The sequence below is a fragment of the Bombus bifarius genome, unplaced genomic scaffold (assembly GCF_011952205.1).
Source record: "Bombus bifarius isolate JDL3187 unplaced genomic scaffold, Bbif_JDL3187 scf7180000008046, whole genome shotgun sequence".
Classification (NCBI taxonomy): domain Eukaryota; kingdom Metazoa; phylum Arthropoda; class Insecta; order Hymenoptera; family Apidae; genus Bombus; species Bombus bifarius.
In genome coordinates this window covers 70,736-91,197 of record NW_022884412.1, presented here as the reverse complement: position 1 = coordinate 91,197, position 20,462 = coordinate 70,736, and the positions used below count along the sequence as shown (strand labels likewise).

The following is a 20,462-nucleotide window of genomic DNA, read 5'->3' as shown; positions in this document are numbered from 1 at the left end:
AATTAAAAATGAATATTAATTATGCACCTTTATTAAATATGTACATATTATTGTTTGCAACAAAAAATTTAATAAAATTACAACTTTCAAATCAAATATCTACACATATGTATTTAACACTTTTATATTTGACGTACATTATATGGCGTATATGAAATATATAACATTTATCAGAAAGTAAATTTGTTTTTAGTTTTTCTAATTCATTAAATATTGTAACTATTAACACTATCTGTAATATACATATGTAAATACTATCATTCACAAAATATTGTTCATGATTGAAACGTTTCAAATATTATATTATTGTTAAATTTTGTGCTGAAAAAATAAAATTATAGTATAATTTTAGGGTTTATAAAGGTTATTAATAACGAAAAGAATATTTATGTTATATAATATTTATTAGATATTAGTTAAATATAAAATAATAATAATAAAATTATAATAATCATACATATAAGACAAAAATTGATTTGTATTATCAGTGAGAAAATTCCTTCTCTGCTATTATTATTATTATGGTGCCGCTTTTTTTTATATCCTCTGCTACTTCGTTCGCCATGAATCAAATATGTAACCACATTAAGGAGAAAGAGAGAGGCAAAGACAATCGAGTCCGAGTTATTTCTATACGATGGCGTTACATGACGAATCCTAACTTTCCGATTGAAGCGCCATATTGCAGATAAATTGACCAACATTGTCCAATTACCGAGATCTTTACCCTCACCACGGGAGTTTCCAGATCTGTATATATCATGAGCACATCGTATTCGAGAAGTTAATCGAGACACAAAGTATATATATAAGAAGTAGCGATCTTGTGCATGGAAGCACATGTAAGGAACTCAATTATCATTTGACATGTACAGCGTCAATTTTGAAGTGGTGTAGAAAAATATTTTTAATTTTTGTACAGTTAATAGCTTGCGAAAAGTTTTATTTCGAATACTTCAGACTTTAAAAGCAATGTATAATTATTCTATTAACTACAATCGATTAACAGTTTTTTCTAGCTCGGCATATGTACTACATTTGCAAACCATATATAATATATTAAATACCATAGTCGGTATGATATTATAATTAAATAGTTTGATAAAAATTTAAATATGTACGAGGAATATACTGGTTATTTACTATTACTTGTATCATTTCTTACATAAAGATTATTTTATTTTCTTGTTGTAGTTATACATTTTATTTAGCTTTCTTGCTTTTAATTTTTCTCATATAAAATTCAAGTTCTTTTCCTTCAAGTATATAACCATCCGCTCGACCGCATTGTCCAGGTCTACTTGATATACAAGCTGAAATCAAAATTTAAATTTGATGACTCAAAATTCATAAGAAAGTGTTTCCTTTGTTTTAGTATTTAAGCAACATATGATGCGCGTGTTACTAAACGCAAAGAATGTAACATTTCCTTATACAAAGTTATTTGTGATGTTTCACGCAGTGAGGCCAACTTATATGAATCTGGTAGAAGTCAAAAGACTTCTTATTACTATTCACTATTATGAAAATAAAGCAAAATTAAGTGGTTTTATACACAATGCATGAGGTACGTATTTTTATTCCGAAAATCTAAACGTTTTGAAGATTTTAAAGTCATCGCTACTTTTAAATTGTATCAATCAAATCGATTGAATCAACTAATTGATACACATTTTATTACTTTCTACAAAAAGTATTAACACTTTTACATCCGGTGACACCAACGTGTTGTGCAGGCTAAATGTTAGTGTCTGGTGATACAACGTTGATGTCCAACACAAGGTAAACCTTTACGTAAAGTTTATGAACTTGAAATTTGTTACCAAAAATCGACGGTTATTGCTTAAGGATATTAATAAATTTATACGGATGACAATGTTAAGGCATTTTGGTCGAAAACTGTCCAAAGTTATTCAAAAGATATTTTAACTAGGGACTTATCATATGAAAGATAAGAAAAACAAGCACAAGAGTATTGCATTATGTCTTTTCTCGTTTTTCTTTATCTTTCAAAGTTCTACATAACTAAAGATAAAATATCTATTGAACTAATTTCAGACACAATCCAACATTTTTTTATAGGAAATAACAAAACATGTCAATTGAGATGCAAAGCAAAGTATAGCTCAATTTAGAAAAATAAAAATGCCTTTGAAATGTTTGAATCATATAACTATAGCCATCGAATTGCGTGAAACATTTTGTATGGATATAAATAGAGAGTAAATCTTAATAATTACATTACAAAGCAATAATGTAAACAAATTTAAACTAGCAATATTAGAGATGATAAAATTGAGCTAAATTTCGTTTTGGGACACAACAAATTTGTCATTTTTTTTGTATATTATAAAAAGTATTTCACAATGTGAACTACTTTTGTGTCTCGAAACGAAGTTCAACCTACATTTGCGATATTCGCATATGCGTGTTGAAAAATTAATTTATACAATATATTGTACGGAATAATTTGTTTGTTAAAATATTTTGCTTACCAAGGACGCGTCCTGTAGCAAACTGTTCTTCTAAAGCAGGCTCAACTTTAGCAAATCGCTGTCTCGCTTTGTACTTAGATTCTGCTTTTTTTGAGCGTTTTTTGTTTAAAACTTCTTCTTCAGCTTCAGTCTATTTTGAACATTTATTAATTTGTTAGATCATTAATTGTTAATGACATAAATAAAAAAAAGTGTCTACTCACTTACCAATTTAGCACCTCGTTTACGACCCAATGGTAAAACATAATGAGCTTCATACCATTGTCTGAAAGGTGTTGCATCTATGGTAACAATTGCATTCTTTACAAGAGTTTTAGTTCTCACCAATTCATTGTTTGATGCATTATAAACTACATCAATAATACGTGTTTTTCTTGTAGTACATTCAGAACCCCATGAAAAATTTCCTGTATCTAAACGAAGGGCTCTATATTTTTTGTTACCACCTCTTGTACGTACCTAATTTACATATGAATATAGATGATTATGATTGTTTAGTAACAAATAAATAATATATAATATACTAATTCCAATCAGTACGCTGTGGGATATAAATCAGCACAATATTCAGAGTAGGTAAAGATCGTCATCACTTTATGTTTCTATATTGCTACACTAATTGTCAAAAGAAAAGGTCAAGAAATTGCAAAATCTTTATACAGAAACACCTTTATACTTTTTAAAAGTGAATATATTGCATAATAGATAATATATATCAGTAGATTTATTATGCTTTGTTTCTGATAAATTATGAAATTCATAAAACAGCTATCTTTTGCTTCTGACAACGATAAATAAAATATAGAATTTCATGATAAAGGATTGTTTAATAATACCGTATGAATACGTTGAGTTCCAAGTTTCGTGTTAGCAGCTGGACGTCCTAATTCGAATTTCCTCTTCTTGCGGAGTGGTTTTCTTTTACCACCAGTTGCTCGTCTCTTATGCCAATGATCACGAGAGATACCTGTAATACCAAATAAATATTTATATATATAGTAAAATACATAAGGAACATTTTATATATATAGAGATACTACTGACAACATAACATAATATAGTTCCAACTTAATAAACAACACAAGAATGAAAAACGTTAAAGACATATATGTATACTTATCTTAAACACAATAAACTTAAAATCAGTAAATGAAAACTATGATAAATATATAATTAAGCAAAAATAAAGTAGATTATAAAGAAAAGTTGATTAAAATAGTGAAATTACAAAAGCTGGCGACATATCAAACATTTTTAACCATTTAAGTTATATTTATGAAAGTAATATATATCCGAATAAAAGAAATTGGTGTTTTTATAAATGATTAATGGTTATTCAATAATAATTTTAATGTCAAAGATACTGATTCAAATCGATAAAAACAAAACCCATATCTAGCCAAACAACTTACCCATCGTGGTACATCAAAAAGAACCTTAAACGTTCCTGATGTTAGTAGATGGTAGTAGACTTCTATCCACTTCCGGCGTTTTCAAGAACACGGGCGCCCTCTTGGAACATCGAAACGAGATATGTATGAAATGTATAAATAATAAATAAATAACAAGAAAAAGAATATATCGATATTAATTTCGTCATTTTATTCTTAATTTTTAAATGACACTATTTTTGTCATCTATTCCGTACTTATTTAGAATCAATCAGATTTTATTTATATTAACATGAACTTTGTAAAAATTATTGCTATGAATATTTCATAAGTGAAAATGGAAGTGTGCAGAATTTAATATTTAAATAGTATTGGTTACATTTTTTATTTATGATTAAAGGTAATGAAAATGATGGCACAATAGTACATATGATATGGTTGCTATTCGCGCATTGTTTATGTTTGTGTCGTTAGTGGTCATCGCAGAAAATTCAATATGGTGTCCGTCGATTGAAGAGCTAAATTGGCGTTCTGTATATGGAAATAACATTAAAAATAAAGAAATCGTTTAACTCGGCGTAATTATGAAAATTCGTTTGAAAAGCTAGTGTGTCATTTGGAAATACTGATGTCATAGGGATATATTGTATAAAAAAGTAGAAATTGTCATCTTTAAAACCCTGTACTGAAATTGTATGCTTTGAGAAAAGAAATTCAGATATATAGAAAATAAAAATATTAACAAAAAATTAAAGATGGAAAAGCTTAAAACGAAGAGTGTAGTGGATGGAAATGAATCAGAGGGTGATCAAAGTAGCATTGAAGAAAAGAATGAAAATTCTTTAACAGATATTGCTACTTTGGACATTACATCTCGACTTAGTCTGAAAACAACTGAAATATATGAAGAATCACATAGAAATGGAATACCTCTAGTTAATGGTATTTGTAATTCTTCTGAAAGAATTACCAGCATAGTTAATCTTCCACAATCTGAATCTATGGAAACTAGTCATTTAAACCAACATGGTACAAGAAATTAACATTCAATTTTTAACAATCAATTGTCCTTTATGAATTCCTTTATATTGATTACTAATTATGCATGTTCAGGTACATTAGCAGAAACAGTGTCATTGGAAAGTAGGGATAATAACATTCAATATGTTAGTTATACAAGTGAACTCCAAATGCCTGATATTATGAAATTAATACAAAAAGACTTGAGCGAACCATATTCTATTTATACGTACAGATATTTCATTTATAACTGGCCAAAATTATGTTTCTTGGTATGTATATTTATGAAATAATCAAATGTATTGAAACATTGTTGGTAGGAACATATATTTCATAATATTGTGTATCTTTGTATAATTCTATTTAAGAAGTTGTCAACATGGTATTAAAAAGTATCGACAAGTAGAAAGAGCTGTTAGCCAGCTTTGGTCGAATTTCTTTGTCTTGCAGGTATGTAGAATTTACAAAAAAATCTTGCTTTTTGTTCGTCAAGGCAATACATGGTGAGGAATGTGTTGGTGCCATTGTCTGCAAGCTGGACATCCACAGAAAAGTAATAAAACGTGGGTACATTGCAATGTTAGCTGTTGATGTGAAATATCGAAAGCAAAAGATTGGTTCAAACCTAGTAAGAAGAGCGATTCAAGCTATGGTGGAAGATAATGCTGGCGAAGTAGTTTTAGAAACAGAAATTACTAATCGTCCAGCACTACGTTTGTACGAAAATCTTGGTTTTGTGCGTGATAAGCGATTATTTCGGTATTATTTAAACGGCGTAGATGCTCTTCGATTGAAGCTATGGCTTAGATGAAATTCATCTATATCTTGACATTTCAATAAAGACCTATTTAACTCTAACACATTGAAGAGATATGACGTCAAAGTTCAGTAAAGTTCAGGAATATAGGACATTAATGCCAAGGGGATTGTATCTGAAAATGTATAAACAAAACAATAACATATGTATCTGGAAAAATAAGTATACGTAGCGCATGTAATTTAATGTTATGTTCAATTATCAATTTCCTTATTACAGTATATTTATAACATTATCACGTTATATCATTTATGCACTAGTATATAACAAATATATGTACCACTAATATGGAAGATACAGTATAACAAATCAATTCATATGTCATTGGTCATTAGTGATTTTAATTGTGTAGTTGATCGTTGATTATCGAAATTTATTATCCTTTTTGGCATTAACGTTCATTGAAGTAGCATGCAATTACAGCTTAAAAATTTTACAGTGAGAAAAGATAATGAAGGTGAAAGGATGAAAAATGTGAAATGATGTCTGAAAACAAACAATATGTTTTTTTGTATCACTTACGAGAAATCTAATACCACGTGGTAACAAAGTGAATTGAGAAGATATAATAAAATGATGAGAATCTTTGGAAGTTGATACATCAATGAATGAATTTAATGTAAATTGTGGAAAATTGACAGAAATTTGTTATCTCTTATGATGCTCAAGTGTGAACTGAACAATACAATGGATATTATTTCCGAATATTCCCGCATCTCTTTTTATTGTATGGGATATTATATCTTTCTATGATAAAATGCAATGAAAAAATGCAATGATAAAATGCAATGTTTTGCTAATATTAATTTTGATTGACACCAACAAAATATTTGCAGCTAAATATTTCTGCGTATAATAAATATAATAACATGAATGTGTATATGTATATATATACAGTATATATTATGCATGCACACGACATACATAATATATGTAAACATGAATGCAAAGAATGAAGGGAAAAATTACAATTTGCCAAATGAAAATATTCCGAAAGAACTAAGGACGTTTGTTGCGATTAACGTGTAACAAGATTTATTACTGTCTCCCCTACATGTTACAGCTTTGTACAAAATAAATGCGAGGCACAGATCATAATATAACTATTAAAAAAGAATGTAAAAATGTTAATAAAAATATCTAAATGTTTTTACAGTCAACTATTATCATTTCCTATAAAAAGCATTTTATACATATATTTTAACGTGCATATGCATGAAAGAGAATAATTTATTATTAACAATAAGAGCTATTCATGAATTGGTCCGTAAGATTATTTGCTTCTTGCTGTGGTGTCCTTCATTAAGCGTTTCATGCACAGAATAAAGTGACATCGTGATATATCCAGAGAGGAAATTTTTCTTTGATTTTCGTGTCCTACGTTTTGGGACTCCCTTGCCATTTTTGTGTCACATGCGACATTACCAATTCAGTATAAGAGTGGTTTGAATTAAGACTAAAGTCGTCTATAAAATTATAAATAAAATATAGAACGGGATGTCCTATAATCACAAACGAAGTATATGAATATTTGCACGATACTTTACTACATATTATCAAAAAAAAGCCAATCCAGAATTTAGGAATCAATCATATTTTCATTAACAGCTTAATAAGTTTTCTAATTATATAAAAATATAATCGCGGTTGCAGCCGATTACTTTATATTATTTGCCATATAATACATAATTATAACACGTAGTGGTCGTCTATTTATGTCAGAATGTTAGGAACTTAAGAACATAGTAGTTACCGTTCAAAATTACTGTTTTGATCAACCGTTAATTCAATCTGTATAAATACAATACACTATAGATGCTTAGAATTCTTTCTTTGCACTAAAATAATAATTTACGAATTCATAATTATATAATGTCTAAATTGTTGGACACGAAAAAGTATTTCATGTTATGCCTATTCTCTTCTTTATTGATGACCACACCATCTTGTTTTTACTTTTAACCATAGATAAGTGTTAATTATGCCTACTAGCCCTAGCCACACTAACAGTCTGTCATGGAGTAACGAGTACTTAAAAGCTATCTGTAACAATACATTTTAATTAAAGTTAATATATGTAGAAAAAGGAACCGTTTAAATAAATCTTTTCAAATTCTTTATAATAAGACATGGGCAGACAGCCCAACCAATCAGAATCATTTGCTGTCGAATATTGGCGACACCGTACGGAATTAACCGAAAGCAGGCGCGCTTAGTAGCGATTCGAAAATAAGTGACAAAAGGCCGCACTATACCACGACCACTTAAGTTTTTTGTCATTATTTTCGTATGAGAAGAGTTGTTTAGTTCCATCGGTCGAACAACGCGATCAAATTATTGTACCATTACACAATTACACAAATTATTATACAGAAATTATGAAATTGTAAAATTGTACAATCACTGTAAACTTGCAAATTAAATTGAATAAAATCAGCTTATTTTGCAAATGAATAAAACGTTTGATCATTTAAAATTCTTTCAATATCCACAATTCAGTGAATTCTCAAATTCTTCCTGAGAGCAAAAAATTGTCGTTGGAACGAGAAATGTATCAGCTGAAATAGCGATTTTGCATCAGGAGAACGTGACAGCATAAGAGATCGGCATAATTTCGGCGATTCTTAGAATATGACATCACATTCCAAGAAGTTCTCGAAACCGAAATTTTCGGCTTCTTAAAAAAATTTTCGGCCGATTTTGCGATTTTGTATCAGGGGAACATGATAGTGTAGCACCACATTTTCGACAATTTTTAGAACTTGACATCATATTTCAGGAATTTTTTGGAACCGAGAGTTTCGAGATTTCGCCCAATATTTTATAAAATTATAAAATGTCATTAAATTATTCTGATTTATTGAAACTGTTCCTAAATACATTCTGTATAATTATTTTACAATAAATAATCTCATTTTTTATTGTATTATATAATCATTTGTAAAAAGATCGTTGTTGCTGGTTACTGCTGGCTGCTTATGATATCCTGAGTATTGTTTTCGATCCTAAAGTGACTTTTCTGTAATCAATACAAAAAATGCAATTTATTTCTAATACATAATTAAATTTTTGAGCAATTTTTATGCTTTTTCATAAAGGATATTATCAATACTAATGAGATTAAACATTTGAAGGAATATGGTATTGATGAAGTAGATTGACATTGTCTTTATCTGACTCATTTCTTAAAGACATTACATGAATTCTAATAGATATAATCTAGCGAACCTGATTACAAATCTTATTTATATGTATAGTATATTAGCAGGAAAATACAATACTACAAAAGCATTTCTGTAAAAATATTTTTATAGCTATTAGAAAAAGATGATCATTCTGAAGCTGGCACATTCTACTATAACTGTAAGATACTCTATACACAATTGTTGTATAATTTATTTTGTAATGTGATTTTTTTTCTTTGAAATATTACGATATAAATTTCATTGAAATATATATAATAAATAAATAATTACGATAACAATAAAAATATAATAAATAATTACGATTAGACTGCGGATTTTGATGAAAATTCATATTTTTAAGTATATAATTAGAAAATTATAGAATTTTGATAGAAAATCATCGTTTACCTACCAAGTATTATAGGATGCGCTATAGTTTGGATATTTAATTCATTTTTTCATAATATATACATTTCGAACACAATTCGCAATTTCAAGTTTCCTATAAGTGCACAAGAAGCCACAGTCTACGTCTGTATAATCACGATGAACATTTTTATGTATGAATAGATCATTTCCTTTTTATTAAAGATCCGAGAATGTAAAGTGAACGATAATTTATGGGAAATAAAAATAGAATTTTTAACATATTCATATGACAATACAATTGAAAATTACTTGCATATACATAGATAAAGATATAGAAGTGTAGATATACGCGATGTATCTTGACAAGCATCGTTTTTCACAAGGCGTGCTCGGATTACCGCAATCATTGTGTAGGATAATGAGGTGTTATTGCGGAATTGAAATCGGAGATGGACGAAAGGGGAGAACACGTTCTCGAGAATAGTCGATCGAAACGATGTCGTTATCAGCTTTTATCAGTAAACATACCCCTGCAACGTACTCTCTTATCTCTAGGATATTCGATCGAGCAAGTTTTCGAATAAAATTTCAAACCACGTTTAATGACAAGAGTCCAATGATACTTAATCTGAATCAAATAGATGTAATAATATACGTACACATGTACTATACGTACTACAATGACATAGTATTATACTATGACTACTATATCACTTAATTACGCATTTGTGTCTCATTTGTAATCATGGTTTGTTAACGATCGATGTGAAATTTAACGATGAATTTTTTCATAAAATGCGTATTGGTTTGTACAAAAATATTGAGAAATTAACATTGAACCCTTTGCAATCGGATAACGGTATTTAAAATTTGTTTTTAAAGTCGAATGGCATGTTAAATATTTATTATGTCAAATTTGCTCGAGTGTTGACTAGTTAATAATGCGAAGAGAAAGATATACCAATCGCAAAGTGTTAAGATACAGAAAAATAGTTTGGATAAACATAATAAAGAAACTGACAATGAAGTTGAGCAAGTTCCTTTTTTTTATTTTTCCCTTCGTAATTTTCTTTGTATTTGACGCACCATGGTTTATAACAAACTTAGATTGGCGAATCAATTCTTAATTCTATCGTAATATGATTGTGCAGAATCGCGTGTCTCTTTTTTCTGTAAATATACCGCCACCATTGTTGCTTGTTTCTTTTATACAACAAGTAATGCAAAACGTAGTACTTGATTGAAGAATGATACAAGTAGATTTCAGCCTCCAGAGAAAATGCAGCTGTTTCTGGAACACAGAGATGTCTGTGAAATAGAGAAACATTTCATATATACATATAAGAGAACAATCTTCATTCCTTTCTCCTGCTTCCTTCCTCCTTCTGTTATTGCAACGTTGGTACTTTATATTGTTTTTTCTCTTTACATTGCTGACAATAAACATCATAGAAGGATACACCAAATATGTCTATAAATAATAAAATAGTAATAAAAAAGAGGAAAAACGTCAAGAGGAGAGAAGAAGAGTACAGCGACCGTATATAGTTATGACAATGCAAAGGAAAAAGTTGAGGAAAAAATTGTTATCGATGAAACAAACTATATACATATATAAATTTCAGGATAGGATATGACACGGAAACACTGGAGCGCTAGTAAAAAAGTGCACGATAACGATAGAAGAATGGCTGTCCTCTGTCCTGAATCCCGAACCAATACGGCAGGAAATAACACGGCAATCTATTGAAAATGTATGTACTTATGTACCGCGGTGTATATGAATCCAATGGACAAGCGTATATGTTTTAACTATAACAGTATCTTCGATTTGTTCCTCCCACAATATCACGATCAATTATGTTAGCATTCGTACAGCTTTTCGTATTCGTAGAATTTCTACCGTTATTTTTGCTTCTATTTCTACTTCTATTCGTTTATAGTCCAATGAATTGCTTGTAATAACATTTTATAATCTTTCCCAACCAATCAATATTTTTTACAATTTTGAAAAAAGAAAACGCTAAAGAGCATATGAAAAGAATAAAAATATGAACTATCATTCAGTGAAGTCAATTTTGTAAGTGTTCTGTAGCTGAAGCTGTTAGAGAAGAAAAATAGCTTTTATTAGAGAAAGTGTCCTTCAATTGGTGGATCTTGAAATAAATAGAATTAGAACAATAGGTAAATATGTTCTTAAGGTAGGTCTCGAGATAAATATATTTATCGGATACGTAAAACAGTAAAGAAATGTATGGAAATCGGTGCGCTGATCAATGCGAAAAACTGAAACTAGGAAACGTGCCCGCTTAAAAGTCGATTCTCTCTCGTTTCTCTCATTTTCAAGAACGTGAAAGATGCTCAACTTCTGCTTTAGACTTTTCCTCATTATTCAACGAATGCTCGATAGGCAATAATTTTTCCTCATTTCGAGCAATTTATCCTAAGCACGGTCAATTTATCACAGAAAGGAAAGACCGAAGACGATGGAAAAGCAATAAATATACATGTTCAGAGCGACTACGTCATTAGCCAATCGTGTATGTGACGATTTAACTTCTACCTATGTAGATCTTGAGAAAACAGCAAGGATTTCAACGACCCTGTTAACTATAAATAAAGACGATAAACGAAGATAAATCTTTGTTCCCGACTTTATTGCACGTATCCATTTACCTCTTAAATAAATTAGACGTACGAATTAGATGAATAGAACGTTGTATTATACCGGATCTCGGTTTCCCTTTGCCTATCTACCTGTACATATGTATACATAGAGATAGAGGTCTAATGCAATTAATGGATAATGCGATCAATTTATAAATATTTGTTTTTAGCGAAGAAAGACATCTATACGATAAATACAGTAAATATTATATTATTCTCTTCCTCACAGAGAAACGATGTGAATGCATACTTACTTACGATGGTTGACTCGCGTTCGAATTTGATCGAATCAAAAAGTTTCCATTTCTTCCAAGTTTCTCGACATATTGTTGGTGGTCGTTTCGTGGACGATCAGTTCGCGAGCTTCGGGATTTGAAGTTCTTATATGTGTTTCATTCAGTAATAAAGATTCCTGGATAGTGTTATTTCCGCTACATTCTTTATTATTTTGAAATTCTTCGGTGGTTCTTGGAGTGTAACCGTTGATTGCTTTTGGAAAACATGGAAGCACCTTCAAAAGAATTCAGATGGGTTTTATCGTGAAATTTTGACGGTATTGAAAATATATCGATAGTATGATAGTATTGAAAGTTTGAAGCCATAGGCTAAGATAAGGAACACACGGCTGCTTCGTACATTATTATCTTATTATAGGTTCTTCTATTTTACATTTAGTTTGAAATCGATAAGAATCTACAACGTTAATTATATTAGACACAGCGTGTGCGTTTATTTCTTTACTTGTTCATCGAATTTTGATAATGTACGTATGAATTTGCAGCTTGAGTTCGTGCATCTTTCATTTGTGTTTAATAACGAAACATATTTAACAACAACTTGAAATGGTTTAGCGCGATAATGGGCTCGAGAGAACGTTGTCGGCTTATGTTAGAAAGTAAGGAACGTTCGTTCGATCAAAGTTATAAATCGTATTGCAATGTAAATGAGAGAACTTTTCTTTAAAAGCTTTTCTCTTATAACCACGGTAAGTGGAATTTGAGGAGGGAAGAGATCTTTCAACGAATAATTTAGTGTCGTTTATACGAGTCCATTTACAGGTGGATAGTGAGGATATACGCACGACACAGACACGTATAAGCACGCATAACGAAAAGAGAATTTACTCGGAGATGAAATATGATACGAGATCCGTACATTACAATTACCTACTTACAAGTATTTTAATCAACTATGTATTGAGTTGATTAAAAAACAAGAATTGGAAGAGGAGAAAACATGGTAAGAACCGAGAGCAAGAAAATTGAGAAACGAAGGAAACTTTCTACGAGTAAGTAGACACACATATAACAAGAAATAAAAGTATAAAAAGTAAGTTCGTACTTGCTTAAATTCTTTGCGAAAGTTATCGTTGAGCCAAGCGTAAAGGAAAGGATTGTAGCAGGTGCTACTCATAGCGAGGCAATGCGTCATGAAAAAGCAGATTCTGTAATAAGCCCAATCATTGGCAGGTGAATAAAAATCGTCGATAACGTTGATGATATTGAGCGGCAGCCAAGATATGCCGAATACGGCAACCATAGCGATCAACATCCGATTCGTTCGTTTCTTTCTTTCTCTGTCAACCTCTTCTCTTTGACTAGTCTTTGTGCCAGGTTTCGTTCTAGCTCGATCGTTCAACTTGATCGAAACGCAAATATAACAAAAAGCGATGATGAAGAAGGGTAAGACAAATTGTAGTATCGAAGTAATGGAACTAAAGATTTTTCGAAATCGTTCGTTCGGCCAGTGTTCCTCGCAATAAGTGTACGGCTCCTCGAGATGCATGTAAAGCCCGTAAGGTAGAGTGAACAACAATGCGATTATCCAAATACCGACTATCACGGCTAAACAAACTTCGATCTTCATACGAGGATGGAAAGGATATATGATCACCATGAATCTATCGATCGCGATACTCGTCAAAGTGAATGTGCTGATGTATACGCTGACACCTTGAGCGTACGGTACCAAGTGGCACAGGGTTCTGCCAAATATCCATCCCCCGAGAAATGTATATAAAGGAGTAAACGGAACCGCCAGAGCACAGAGTAGCACATCGCTCAATGCTAGATTCGTGATAAACAGATTCGTAACTGTCTGCATTTGTCGATTTCGTGCCACGACGAAACATACGAGCACATTACCAAACACACCAAACGCAAAAATATTTGCATAAAATATGTAAAAGATTAATTGCACTAAACTATTCGAGGTTACATCGTTCTCTATAGTCGGACGGTTAGTAGTCGACCATCCTTCTACGGCGGTCCCGTTTGATAAAATCGGCGAATCATTCATTTCTCGATCGATCTGTCTCCGGGGACCGAGCAGTTATTATTCCACTTTCCCTATCTTGTTTTTTGTCTTTTTTTTTATTCCAACCTGATTTCTGTCTTCTTTTTTTCCAAAATTGTCTTGTTTTCCTCTTCTGTTTCTCTTCGTTTCGAATCTTTTTCCTCGAGAGCTTTTTCAGTACGATTAGAATAAGACAGAATAAGATGAAGCCGCAACTGAAAACATATGCCGACTATTCCATCGTTTATAATTTACGGTAATATCGTCTTGATTATAATTAAATAATTATATTTGAATAATTACGAGCTAAGCCAATTATTAACAGCCAATGAGAAATAATTAATCGATTTGTCAAAGATGATCGAATTTGTTTTACTTTGATTGCTCGTAGATATTCATATGCGTTACTGACCGAATGAAAATATCGTCGACACAATAACACGTATTACTGAAGCTAATATATATAATGTTGATACATCTGGATTGTTCTTCATTTGAAAAAGTTCTTCGTTTTATTCCATTCACTTTAGTCAAATCGTATAACCGATCTCAAAGGTGGTAAAATCTGGTGTTTCTCGAGGTTACCGAGTTTAAAACATTCCCCAAAAATAGAACGATATTGCGTGATCACGAATCGTCCTTCGATCGATGCCAGTTATATAAAATTTTTTACACTCAAAACGTTCAGTCGAAATAAAAAAATATGTTCGAATTATTCGATTAGAAAAAAAGGAATCGAGAAGTTTTTCAACTCATTGCCATTCTTATTGTTTACATAGTTACTTATTTACATATACATACATAACATTTAGTTTGCTATTACGCACACAATCTTTCTCTGACAATGAGTCAAACTTTGAGTAATACTTCGTGTTATACGTGTTAAATCACCTGCTCTTAATTATCGCAATCTGTTCAAAGTATTTTAATTAGAAGCAGTATCGGCAGAAGTGTTTAAAAAATACTTTGCTATTAAGAAATGTATAGTAGTTGAAATCAAAGTTAAAATTTATTATTTTCTCCAACCACCTGTTGATAATTTCGACCGTTAATCTTTATGTACATGTACATGTCTTTTTCGTTATTACGCAAAAATATACGTATATAAAATGGAAACAAAGCAAATAGTTAGACACGAGAGAACAAAGACTAATTATAAAATAACTGAAATTAAATTAAAAATTAATTTTTCAGGCCGATCGTGGAGAATTATTTAGAAAATCAATCGTAATTGATGCTTCACAATTATAACAGTACCACGTACTTATTACATAAAGTAACCAAAATATGTAAATTAAAAATATTTTACGTTGGCAATGGCAGGTATTCACCGTCACCGAATAAAAAGTCAAATAAAAAACATGTAGATAGTAATCTTTCGAAATCACTTTACACACAATTGTTATAAATGTCGATTATACCTTTCTTTGACAAGTACTTATAATTTTGCTTTTTTCTTCTCTTTTTATTATAAAGATGAAAGACGTTTCAGTATTTCTTATATTACGGTTTGTTTCTAAATAATATAAAGCGAGCACCACAACATTTAACAACGTGTTATAATTTTCAACGATGAAACGCTTTCGAAGTGACGGCTAGCCTTTTCCACCGATAACTGAAAATGGAAAATTGTTGGCTAAACCTAACTAGACAAGCCGCCGTTTTCTCGCGCAGGCGTCCGCGTTACCATCTGTATTCTCTTCCTACCGTCTTTTTACCTATAACTTGCAATGTTCATATCTGGTATCTGTAACAACGTGTCGGCTTTCAGTTCAGTAATAACTGAGAGTACTATAGCCAAAATGTAATTTGAAAATCAGTACTTGTATCATGACATTCGAACATTTTCTAACATATACAAAATTAATAATATTAAAAAATATCAAAGAATCACTTTATTCGGAACTTTGCTGTTATAGTAAATTCAATATATTTCCTCTAGGCCTAGATCCTTCCTTAAATACTTGCACACTCTTGCAGAAGCTTAATTTAATATAGCGAAAGTAGTACCATGTTACTATTATACATTATCGAAAAATGTAGGTATATTTACGATAAATCTAATATTTCACGAAAGTATTTCATTTTTTAAATTATTTCACGTTGCAATTACACACGTTAAAACTTTTCATCTCTTGTTTTTTTATATAAAAGATTCATACAAAAGAATGAACTTCAAAAAATTTAATCAAGACCATTACATAGTTTTTACTTATAGGAGTGATCTATGTCAGCTTGATACGTTTTTATTTCACAAATAATTTTCCACTCAAACAACAATATTAATTTTAGGACAAAAGATTCATTGACATTCAAGTAAGTATATTTACTAAAACTTTTTAGAATCTTTCGACTTATCTGTAATATATACAACGGATTATATTATTACTACTATTTCGCTCTTTATATCTTTTACTTAATCAATACGATCGTTATAAATTGTTCTTTTAACAAGGATGTTTTAACAAGAGCAAACTATAAAAATTACTTAAAGTCTATTTTTCAATCACATATACATACTACATATTTTCACATTTACATTAATATGTGAATAACAAATGTAGAAACAAGCACTTGTACTATATGTTTATTCACAATAGTAAGTCTAGGTTTCAGTCATATATTAAACATTAAATATGTGCACGAGATTTTTCAAACATAGAAAAAAAGAGTGAGAGAGAGAGAGAGAGAGAAATAACAGCTTTATATATTAGAACAAATTTATTACCTTTAAATTTTGCTAAATAAACACATACACTGTTTTATTTCCTTACAATCGTCATGTATTTTCAGAGATAAATAAAACAAAAAATGTTCTCTATTAATGAGATATCATTATTCGCCTATTAACAATATTCACATTTCAACAAATTCGAATTTAAAATAATGAAAAGTAAATATTTCATATTTAATCTATAACTGATTACCTAGAAGACTTATGCAATGGACGATATTCATGGAATAATATATGTATACGCAAAAAAGTAACTGCTATACACAATTGGTTCCTTTGTACTATAGAAATTTTACAAATATTTTAAGTTTATACAATTATAATATATATTTTTTTTCCGTTTTCTTTCTGACAAATATTGTCGGCACAGAATTTGCGTAGACGCCGGTCAGAAATAGCATTTTGATGTATGGGATTGATCTCTTTATCCCACTTTATTTCAAATATTGCATACAATTAACTCTATCCTTCTAGGTTTCAATCCTCTATGCAAGTCAATACATATAAAAACATGTAATGTGACAAATGTTTATAAACTACAAGTAAAAGAAACTAAAAGAGTATGAGTAAGGTATGATTTGAGTATATATGAATGCACACCATTTCATATGACAAACAGAATTCCTTTGTTAATGAAGGAAAGTTCATAATGTTAATTTATCCAGGAATGAATTTGCATTATATGTACATTACACTAAAAACATTCTCATGGAAACTAATAAACAACTAAATGGATAATGTCTCTTTGATCAATTTTTTCATTGTATTACCCATTGTTGTACTCGATGGGCCAGAGGTGGTAAATGATAATTTAAACAGATAAGGTTGTATATCAGGGTACGATGTGTCAAAGATCAAATCCAGTTCAGCTTGATTTGGCATTTTTGGTAAATAATCATGTCGATTCATGACTTCTGTTATATAAAGAATCTTATCTGTTAATAAATCTCCAACTTTTTCTCTACATATCTGTCGTTCATGTTCTGTTGCTAACTTAATAAGTTCTAAGCGTACTGTCCATACTTCCCATGGTATACATTCTGGTTGAAAAGGCCAACGATTTTTCTTCTTCTGAAAGAATTCCAGGGATATTTGGCCAGAACCTGGACTATCATTAGAACGCAAAGCTTCAGAAAAACCTGATATTTCACGTTTCAAAGTTTGATCCAGGTGTACCGATGAACAACAGACATAAGTAAAATCAATGAAGTCGCAGTCAACATCCTGATATCCAACAGTGCCTACTGAGTAACTACCTTCTTGCTTGTACTTAAATTTACCAAGACTTCGATGGAACAGAACACTATGGAATATACTTGCTACTGCTTCATCCACTTGCCTGCCCTCCATACTTAATTCAAATAACTGAGTTCTGGCATTCATGGTGATTCCTATTCAACAAAATATCAGTACAAATGTATAAAAATTTTCACAAATTACAGTAAATTAAGCAATGTTAAAATAACATAATATTTTTTCTTCATATATTTCATTATTATAGTATTTATGCTAAAATTATTAATATTAATTTATTATTAATTGCTTATTAAATCAACGAAGATAAAATCGTATGAAATATGTGAATTAGATTGAATTCTGCTTAGATCAATGTGAAATTAAATTACACATATACGTATCTGAATATCTAGCGTAAAAAAATATGGATAAAAATAAAGCAAATATGATTGTGTCGATTAATCCTAACCTCGTAAGAACAGTGGTAAAAACGATGATTATCACTGGATACTTGTTGTGATATTGGATGATATTTGGTCATCTTTTAATTGTAGAGAAATATCCAATACGTCGAAAATGTAATTAAATAATCGTTGAAAAAATGCATGGAAGTAAGTCCTCCGAGTCTTTAAAAATTTTATATACGAAATATCCAACATATATGTAGATACATCGAAGTAAAATTACAACTTATGGAATTGTCTCGCTTCTTTAAATATTTTACTCTTATTTTTAGACATTCGAGAAACAAGAATTACATGAACTTTTGACCACAACTTTAACTTATTTCTTTCTTCATATTTTTCGCTTTATTTCTTTTCTCTAAATTTTCTTCTCTATGGAGGAATTCTCTTAGAAAAATTTAATTGCAGGTCATTATCATTAATGATAGTCAATTACACATAATAAAACGAAACAAACCAATATTCCTAATATATATAAATTCCTGGAACTAGTTTCCTTCAATGTTCACACAATCACTTCCACCAACATTATCACTGCCATCATTCTATAAATTTTTATCATTTAATTCGAGTGGTTACTATATTTTCAACTTTTATGCTTCACTAGATATTATTCGCTTTCAAATCTCTTTATAAAGAAATTCGTATATATGTAAAATTTCACAAAATCACTTGAATTAAACCAAATTACTTCTGTTTTCTTTCTCCGATAAATAACAGCTGTCCTCGCGGTATCACGCCATTTTCTATTTTCTTTAATCTTATTTGACTCTGCAATATGCAACCGTACGTACTTACTTACTCACATGTACGTATATATGTAACATCGGTATATAGTATTTAATTTTTACAATAAATTACAGAAAAACACAATTAGTTTATGAAAGAATTGCTATAATAGTTCAGAAAGTAGAGGTTATTTATCGACATATGCATATTTATTATGAGAATGTTTCTTAAAATTTTAAATTACGGTTCCAATGATCAGAAAATTTACGTTCGTAAAAAACTAAAATATTACAATAACATGATTATCAATTATTATAAAATTTGATTATATTTACTTTCATATGAGAACATATTTAATTTGAATGTATTCAGAAGACGCTTCTTAATATGTAGACAAAAACAAAAATAAAATTATATTAATACTTTCGCTGCGGAGCGCTCAAAAACGAATTGTTCTCTGAGTAGCCGGCGTGACAATGAGAGATCGGTTGCGCGGATGGTACGATGCTCCGAGAGAAGAGCTACTCTGGCGGATTGCCTATAAGCGCTGTTCGCAACAAAAGGGTTAATAAGAAACGCAGTTGGAAAAATGCAGTGCACATTGATATAGTCACATATTATTTTGGAAATTCATGTTATTAAATACATTGGGATTTTTACCACAATCTATTTGTTTTCTTTTTAATAAAAGAGACAAATAAATTCATCAATGTGTACATAGGAAGTTTTGCAAAGAACAAATTGCGAAATATTAGAAAATAAATTAATTATTTCTTGTTTCTATATACATACATAGTAATATATGAATGTAAATATATAAATTAATATTGTATTGTACAAGTTAATACAATCAAGAATCAGTATTAAAATATTGATATTTATATGTCGGATCCGCGGTAGGAATAAGGTTGGGGGCGTCGGATTTGTCTTCACGGGAACTAGCCATTGCGGCGGTACAGCACAGATGTAGTTTATTACAACAAAGGGATGGTTACTACCGTAACAGTTGATCACGGGACGGGATCAGTTAGACACTCGGGACGCTAGTGGCGATGACTTC

General features: G+C 30.4%; 4 protein-coding genes across 7 annotated transcripts; 1 reads left to right on the top strand and 3 right to left on the bottom strand.

The window, feature by feature from the left end:
* Positions 1 to 1,161: 1,161 nt before the first annotated feature.
* On the bottom strand, positions 1,162 to 3,998 carry LOC117207742 (40S ribosomal protein S8). Its single transcript, XM_033448228.1, has 5 exons — positions 3,908 to 3,998; positions 3,332 to 3,462; positions 2,703 to 2,954; positions 2,496 to 2,625; positions 1,162 to 1,313 (listed from the first exon to the last, which is right to left on the bottom strand). The coding sequence occupies exons 1-5, from the start codon at positions 3,909 to 3,911 to the stop codon at positions 1,204 to 1,206; spliced, it is 627 nt and encodes a 208-aa protein (XP_033304119.1). The 5' UTR covers positions 3,912 to 3,998; the 3' UTR covers positions 1,162 to 1,203.
* A 354-nt stretch (positions 3,999 to 4,352) lies between these two features.
* Positions 4,353 to 6,873, top strand: LOC117207740 (N-alpha-acetyltransferase 30-like). Its single transcript, XM_033448225.1, has 3 exons — positions 4,353 to 4,915; positions 5,000 to 5,178; positions 5,400 to 6,873. Exons 1-3 carry the CDS (start codon positions 4,642 to 4,644, stop codon positions 5,715 to 5,717), a joined length of 771 nt encoding a protein of 256 aa, XP_033304116.1. The 5' UTR covers positions 4,353 to 4,641; the 3' UTR covers positions 5,718 to 6,873.
* Positions 6,874 to 8,556: 1,683 nt separating this feature from the next.
* LOC117207736 (prolactin-releasing peptide receptor-like) lies at positions 8,557 to 14,320 on the bottom strand. 3 transcript variants are annotated; one of them, XM_033448219.1, is made up of 3 exons: positions 13,286 to 14,320; positions 12,199 to 12,455; positions 8,557 to 8,742 (listed from the first exon to the last, which is right to left on the bottom strand). In XM_033448219.1, the coding sequence occupies exons 1-2, from the start codon at positions 14,240 to 14,242 to the stop codon at positions 12,234 to 12,236; spliced, it is 1,179 nt and encodes a 392-aa protein (XP_033304110.1). In that variant the 5' UTR covers positions 14,243 to 14,320; the 3' UTR covers positions 8,557 to 8,742; positions 12,199 to 12,233. The 3 variants fall into 3 exon arrangements, with proteins under 3 accessions (XP_033304110.1, XP_033304109.1, XP_033304108.1); XM_033448218.1 differs by lacking the exon at positions 8,557 to 8,742 and adding an exon at positions 9,859 to 10,748; XM_033448217.1 differs by lacking the exon at positions 8,557 to 8,742 and adding an exon at positions 9,859 to 10,568.
* A 2,057-nt stretch (positions 14,321 to 16,377) lies between these two features.
* On the bottom strand, positions 16,378 to 19,901 carry LOC117207741 (autophagy-related protein 101). Of its 2 annotated transcripts, XM_033448227.1 has the most exons (4): positions 19,826 to 19,901; positions 18,679 to 19,444; positions 18,230 to 18,364; positions 16,378 to 18,112 (listed from the first exon to the last, which is right to left on the bottom strand). In XM_033448227.1, the coding sequence occupies exons 3-4, from the start codon at positions 18,354 to 18,356 to the stop codon at positions 17,700 to 17,702; spliced, it is 540 nt and encodes a 179-aa protein (XP_033304118.1). In that variant the 5' UTR covers positions 18,357 to 18,364; positions 18,679 to 19,444; positions 19,826 to 19,901; the 3' UTR covers positions 16,378 to 17,699. The 2 variants fall into 2 exon arrangements, with proteins under 2 accessions (XP_033304118.1, XP_033304117.1); XM_033448226.1 differs by having other exon boundaries at positions 16,378 to 18,364; positions 19,826 to 19,895.
* Positions 19,902 to 20,462: the final 561 nt, after the last annotated feature.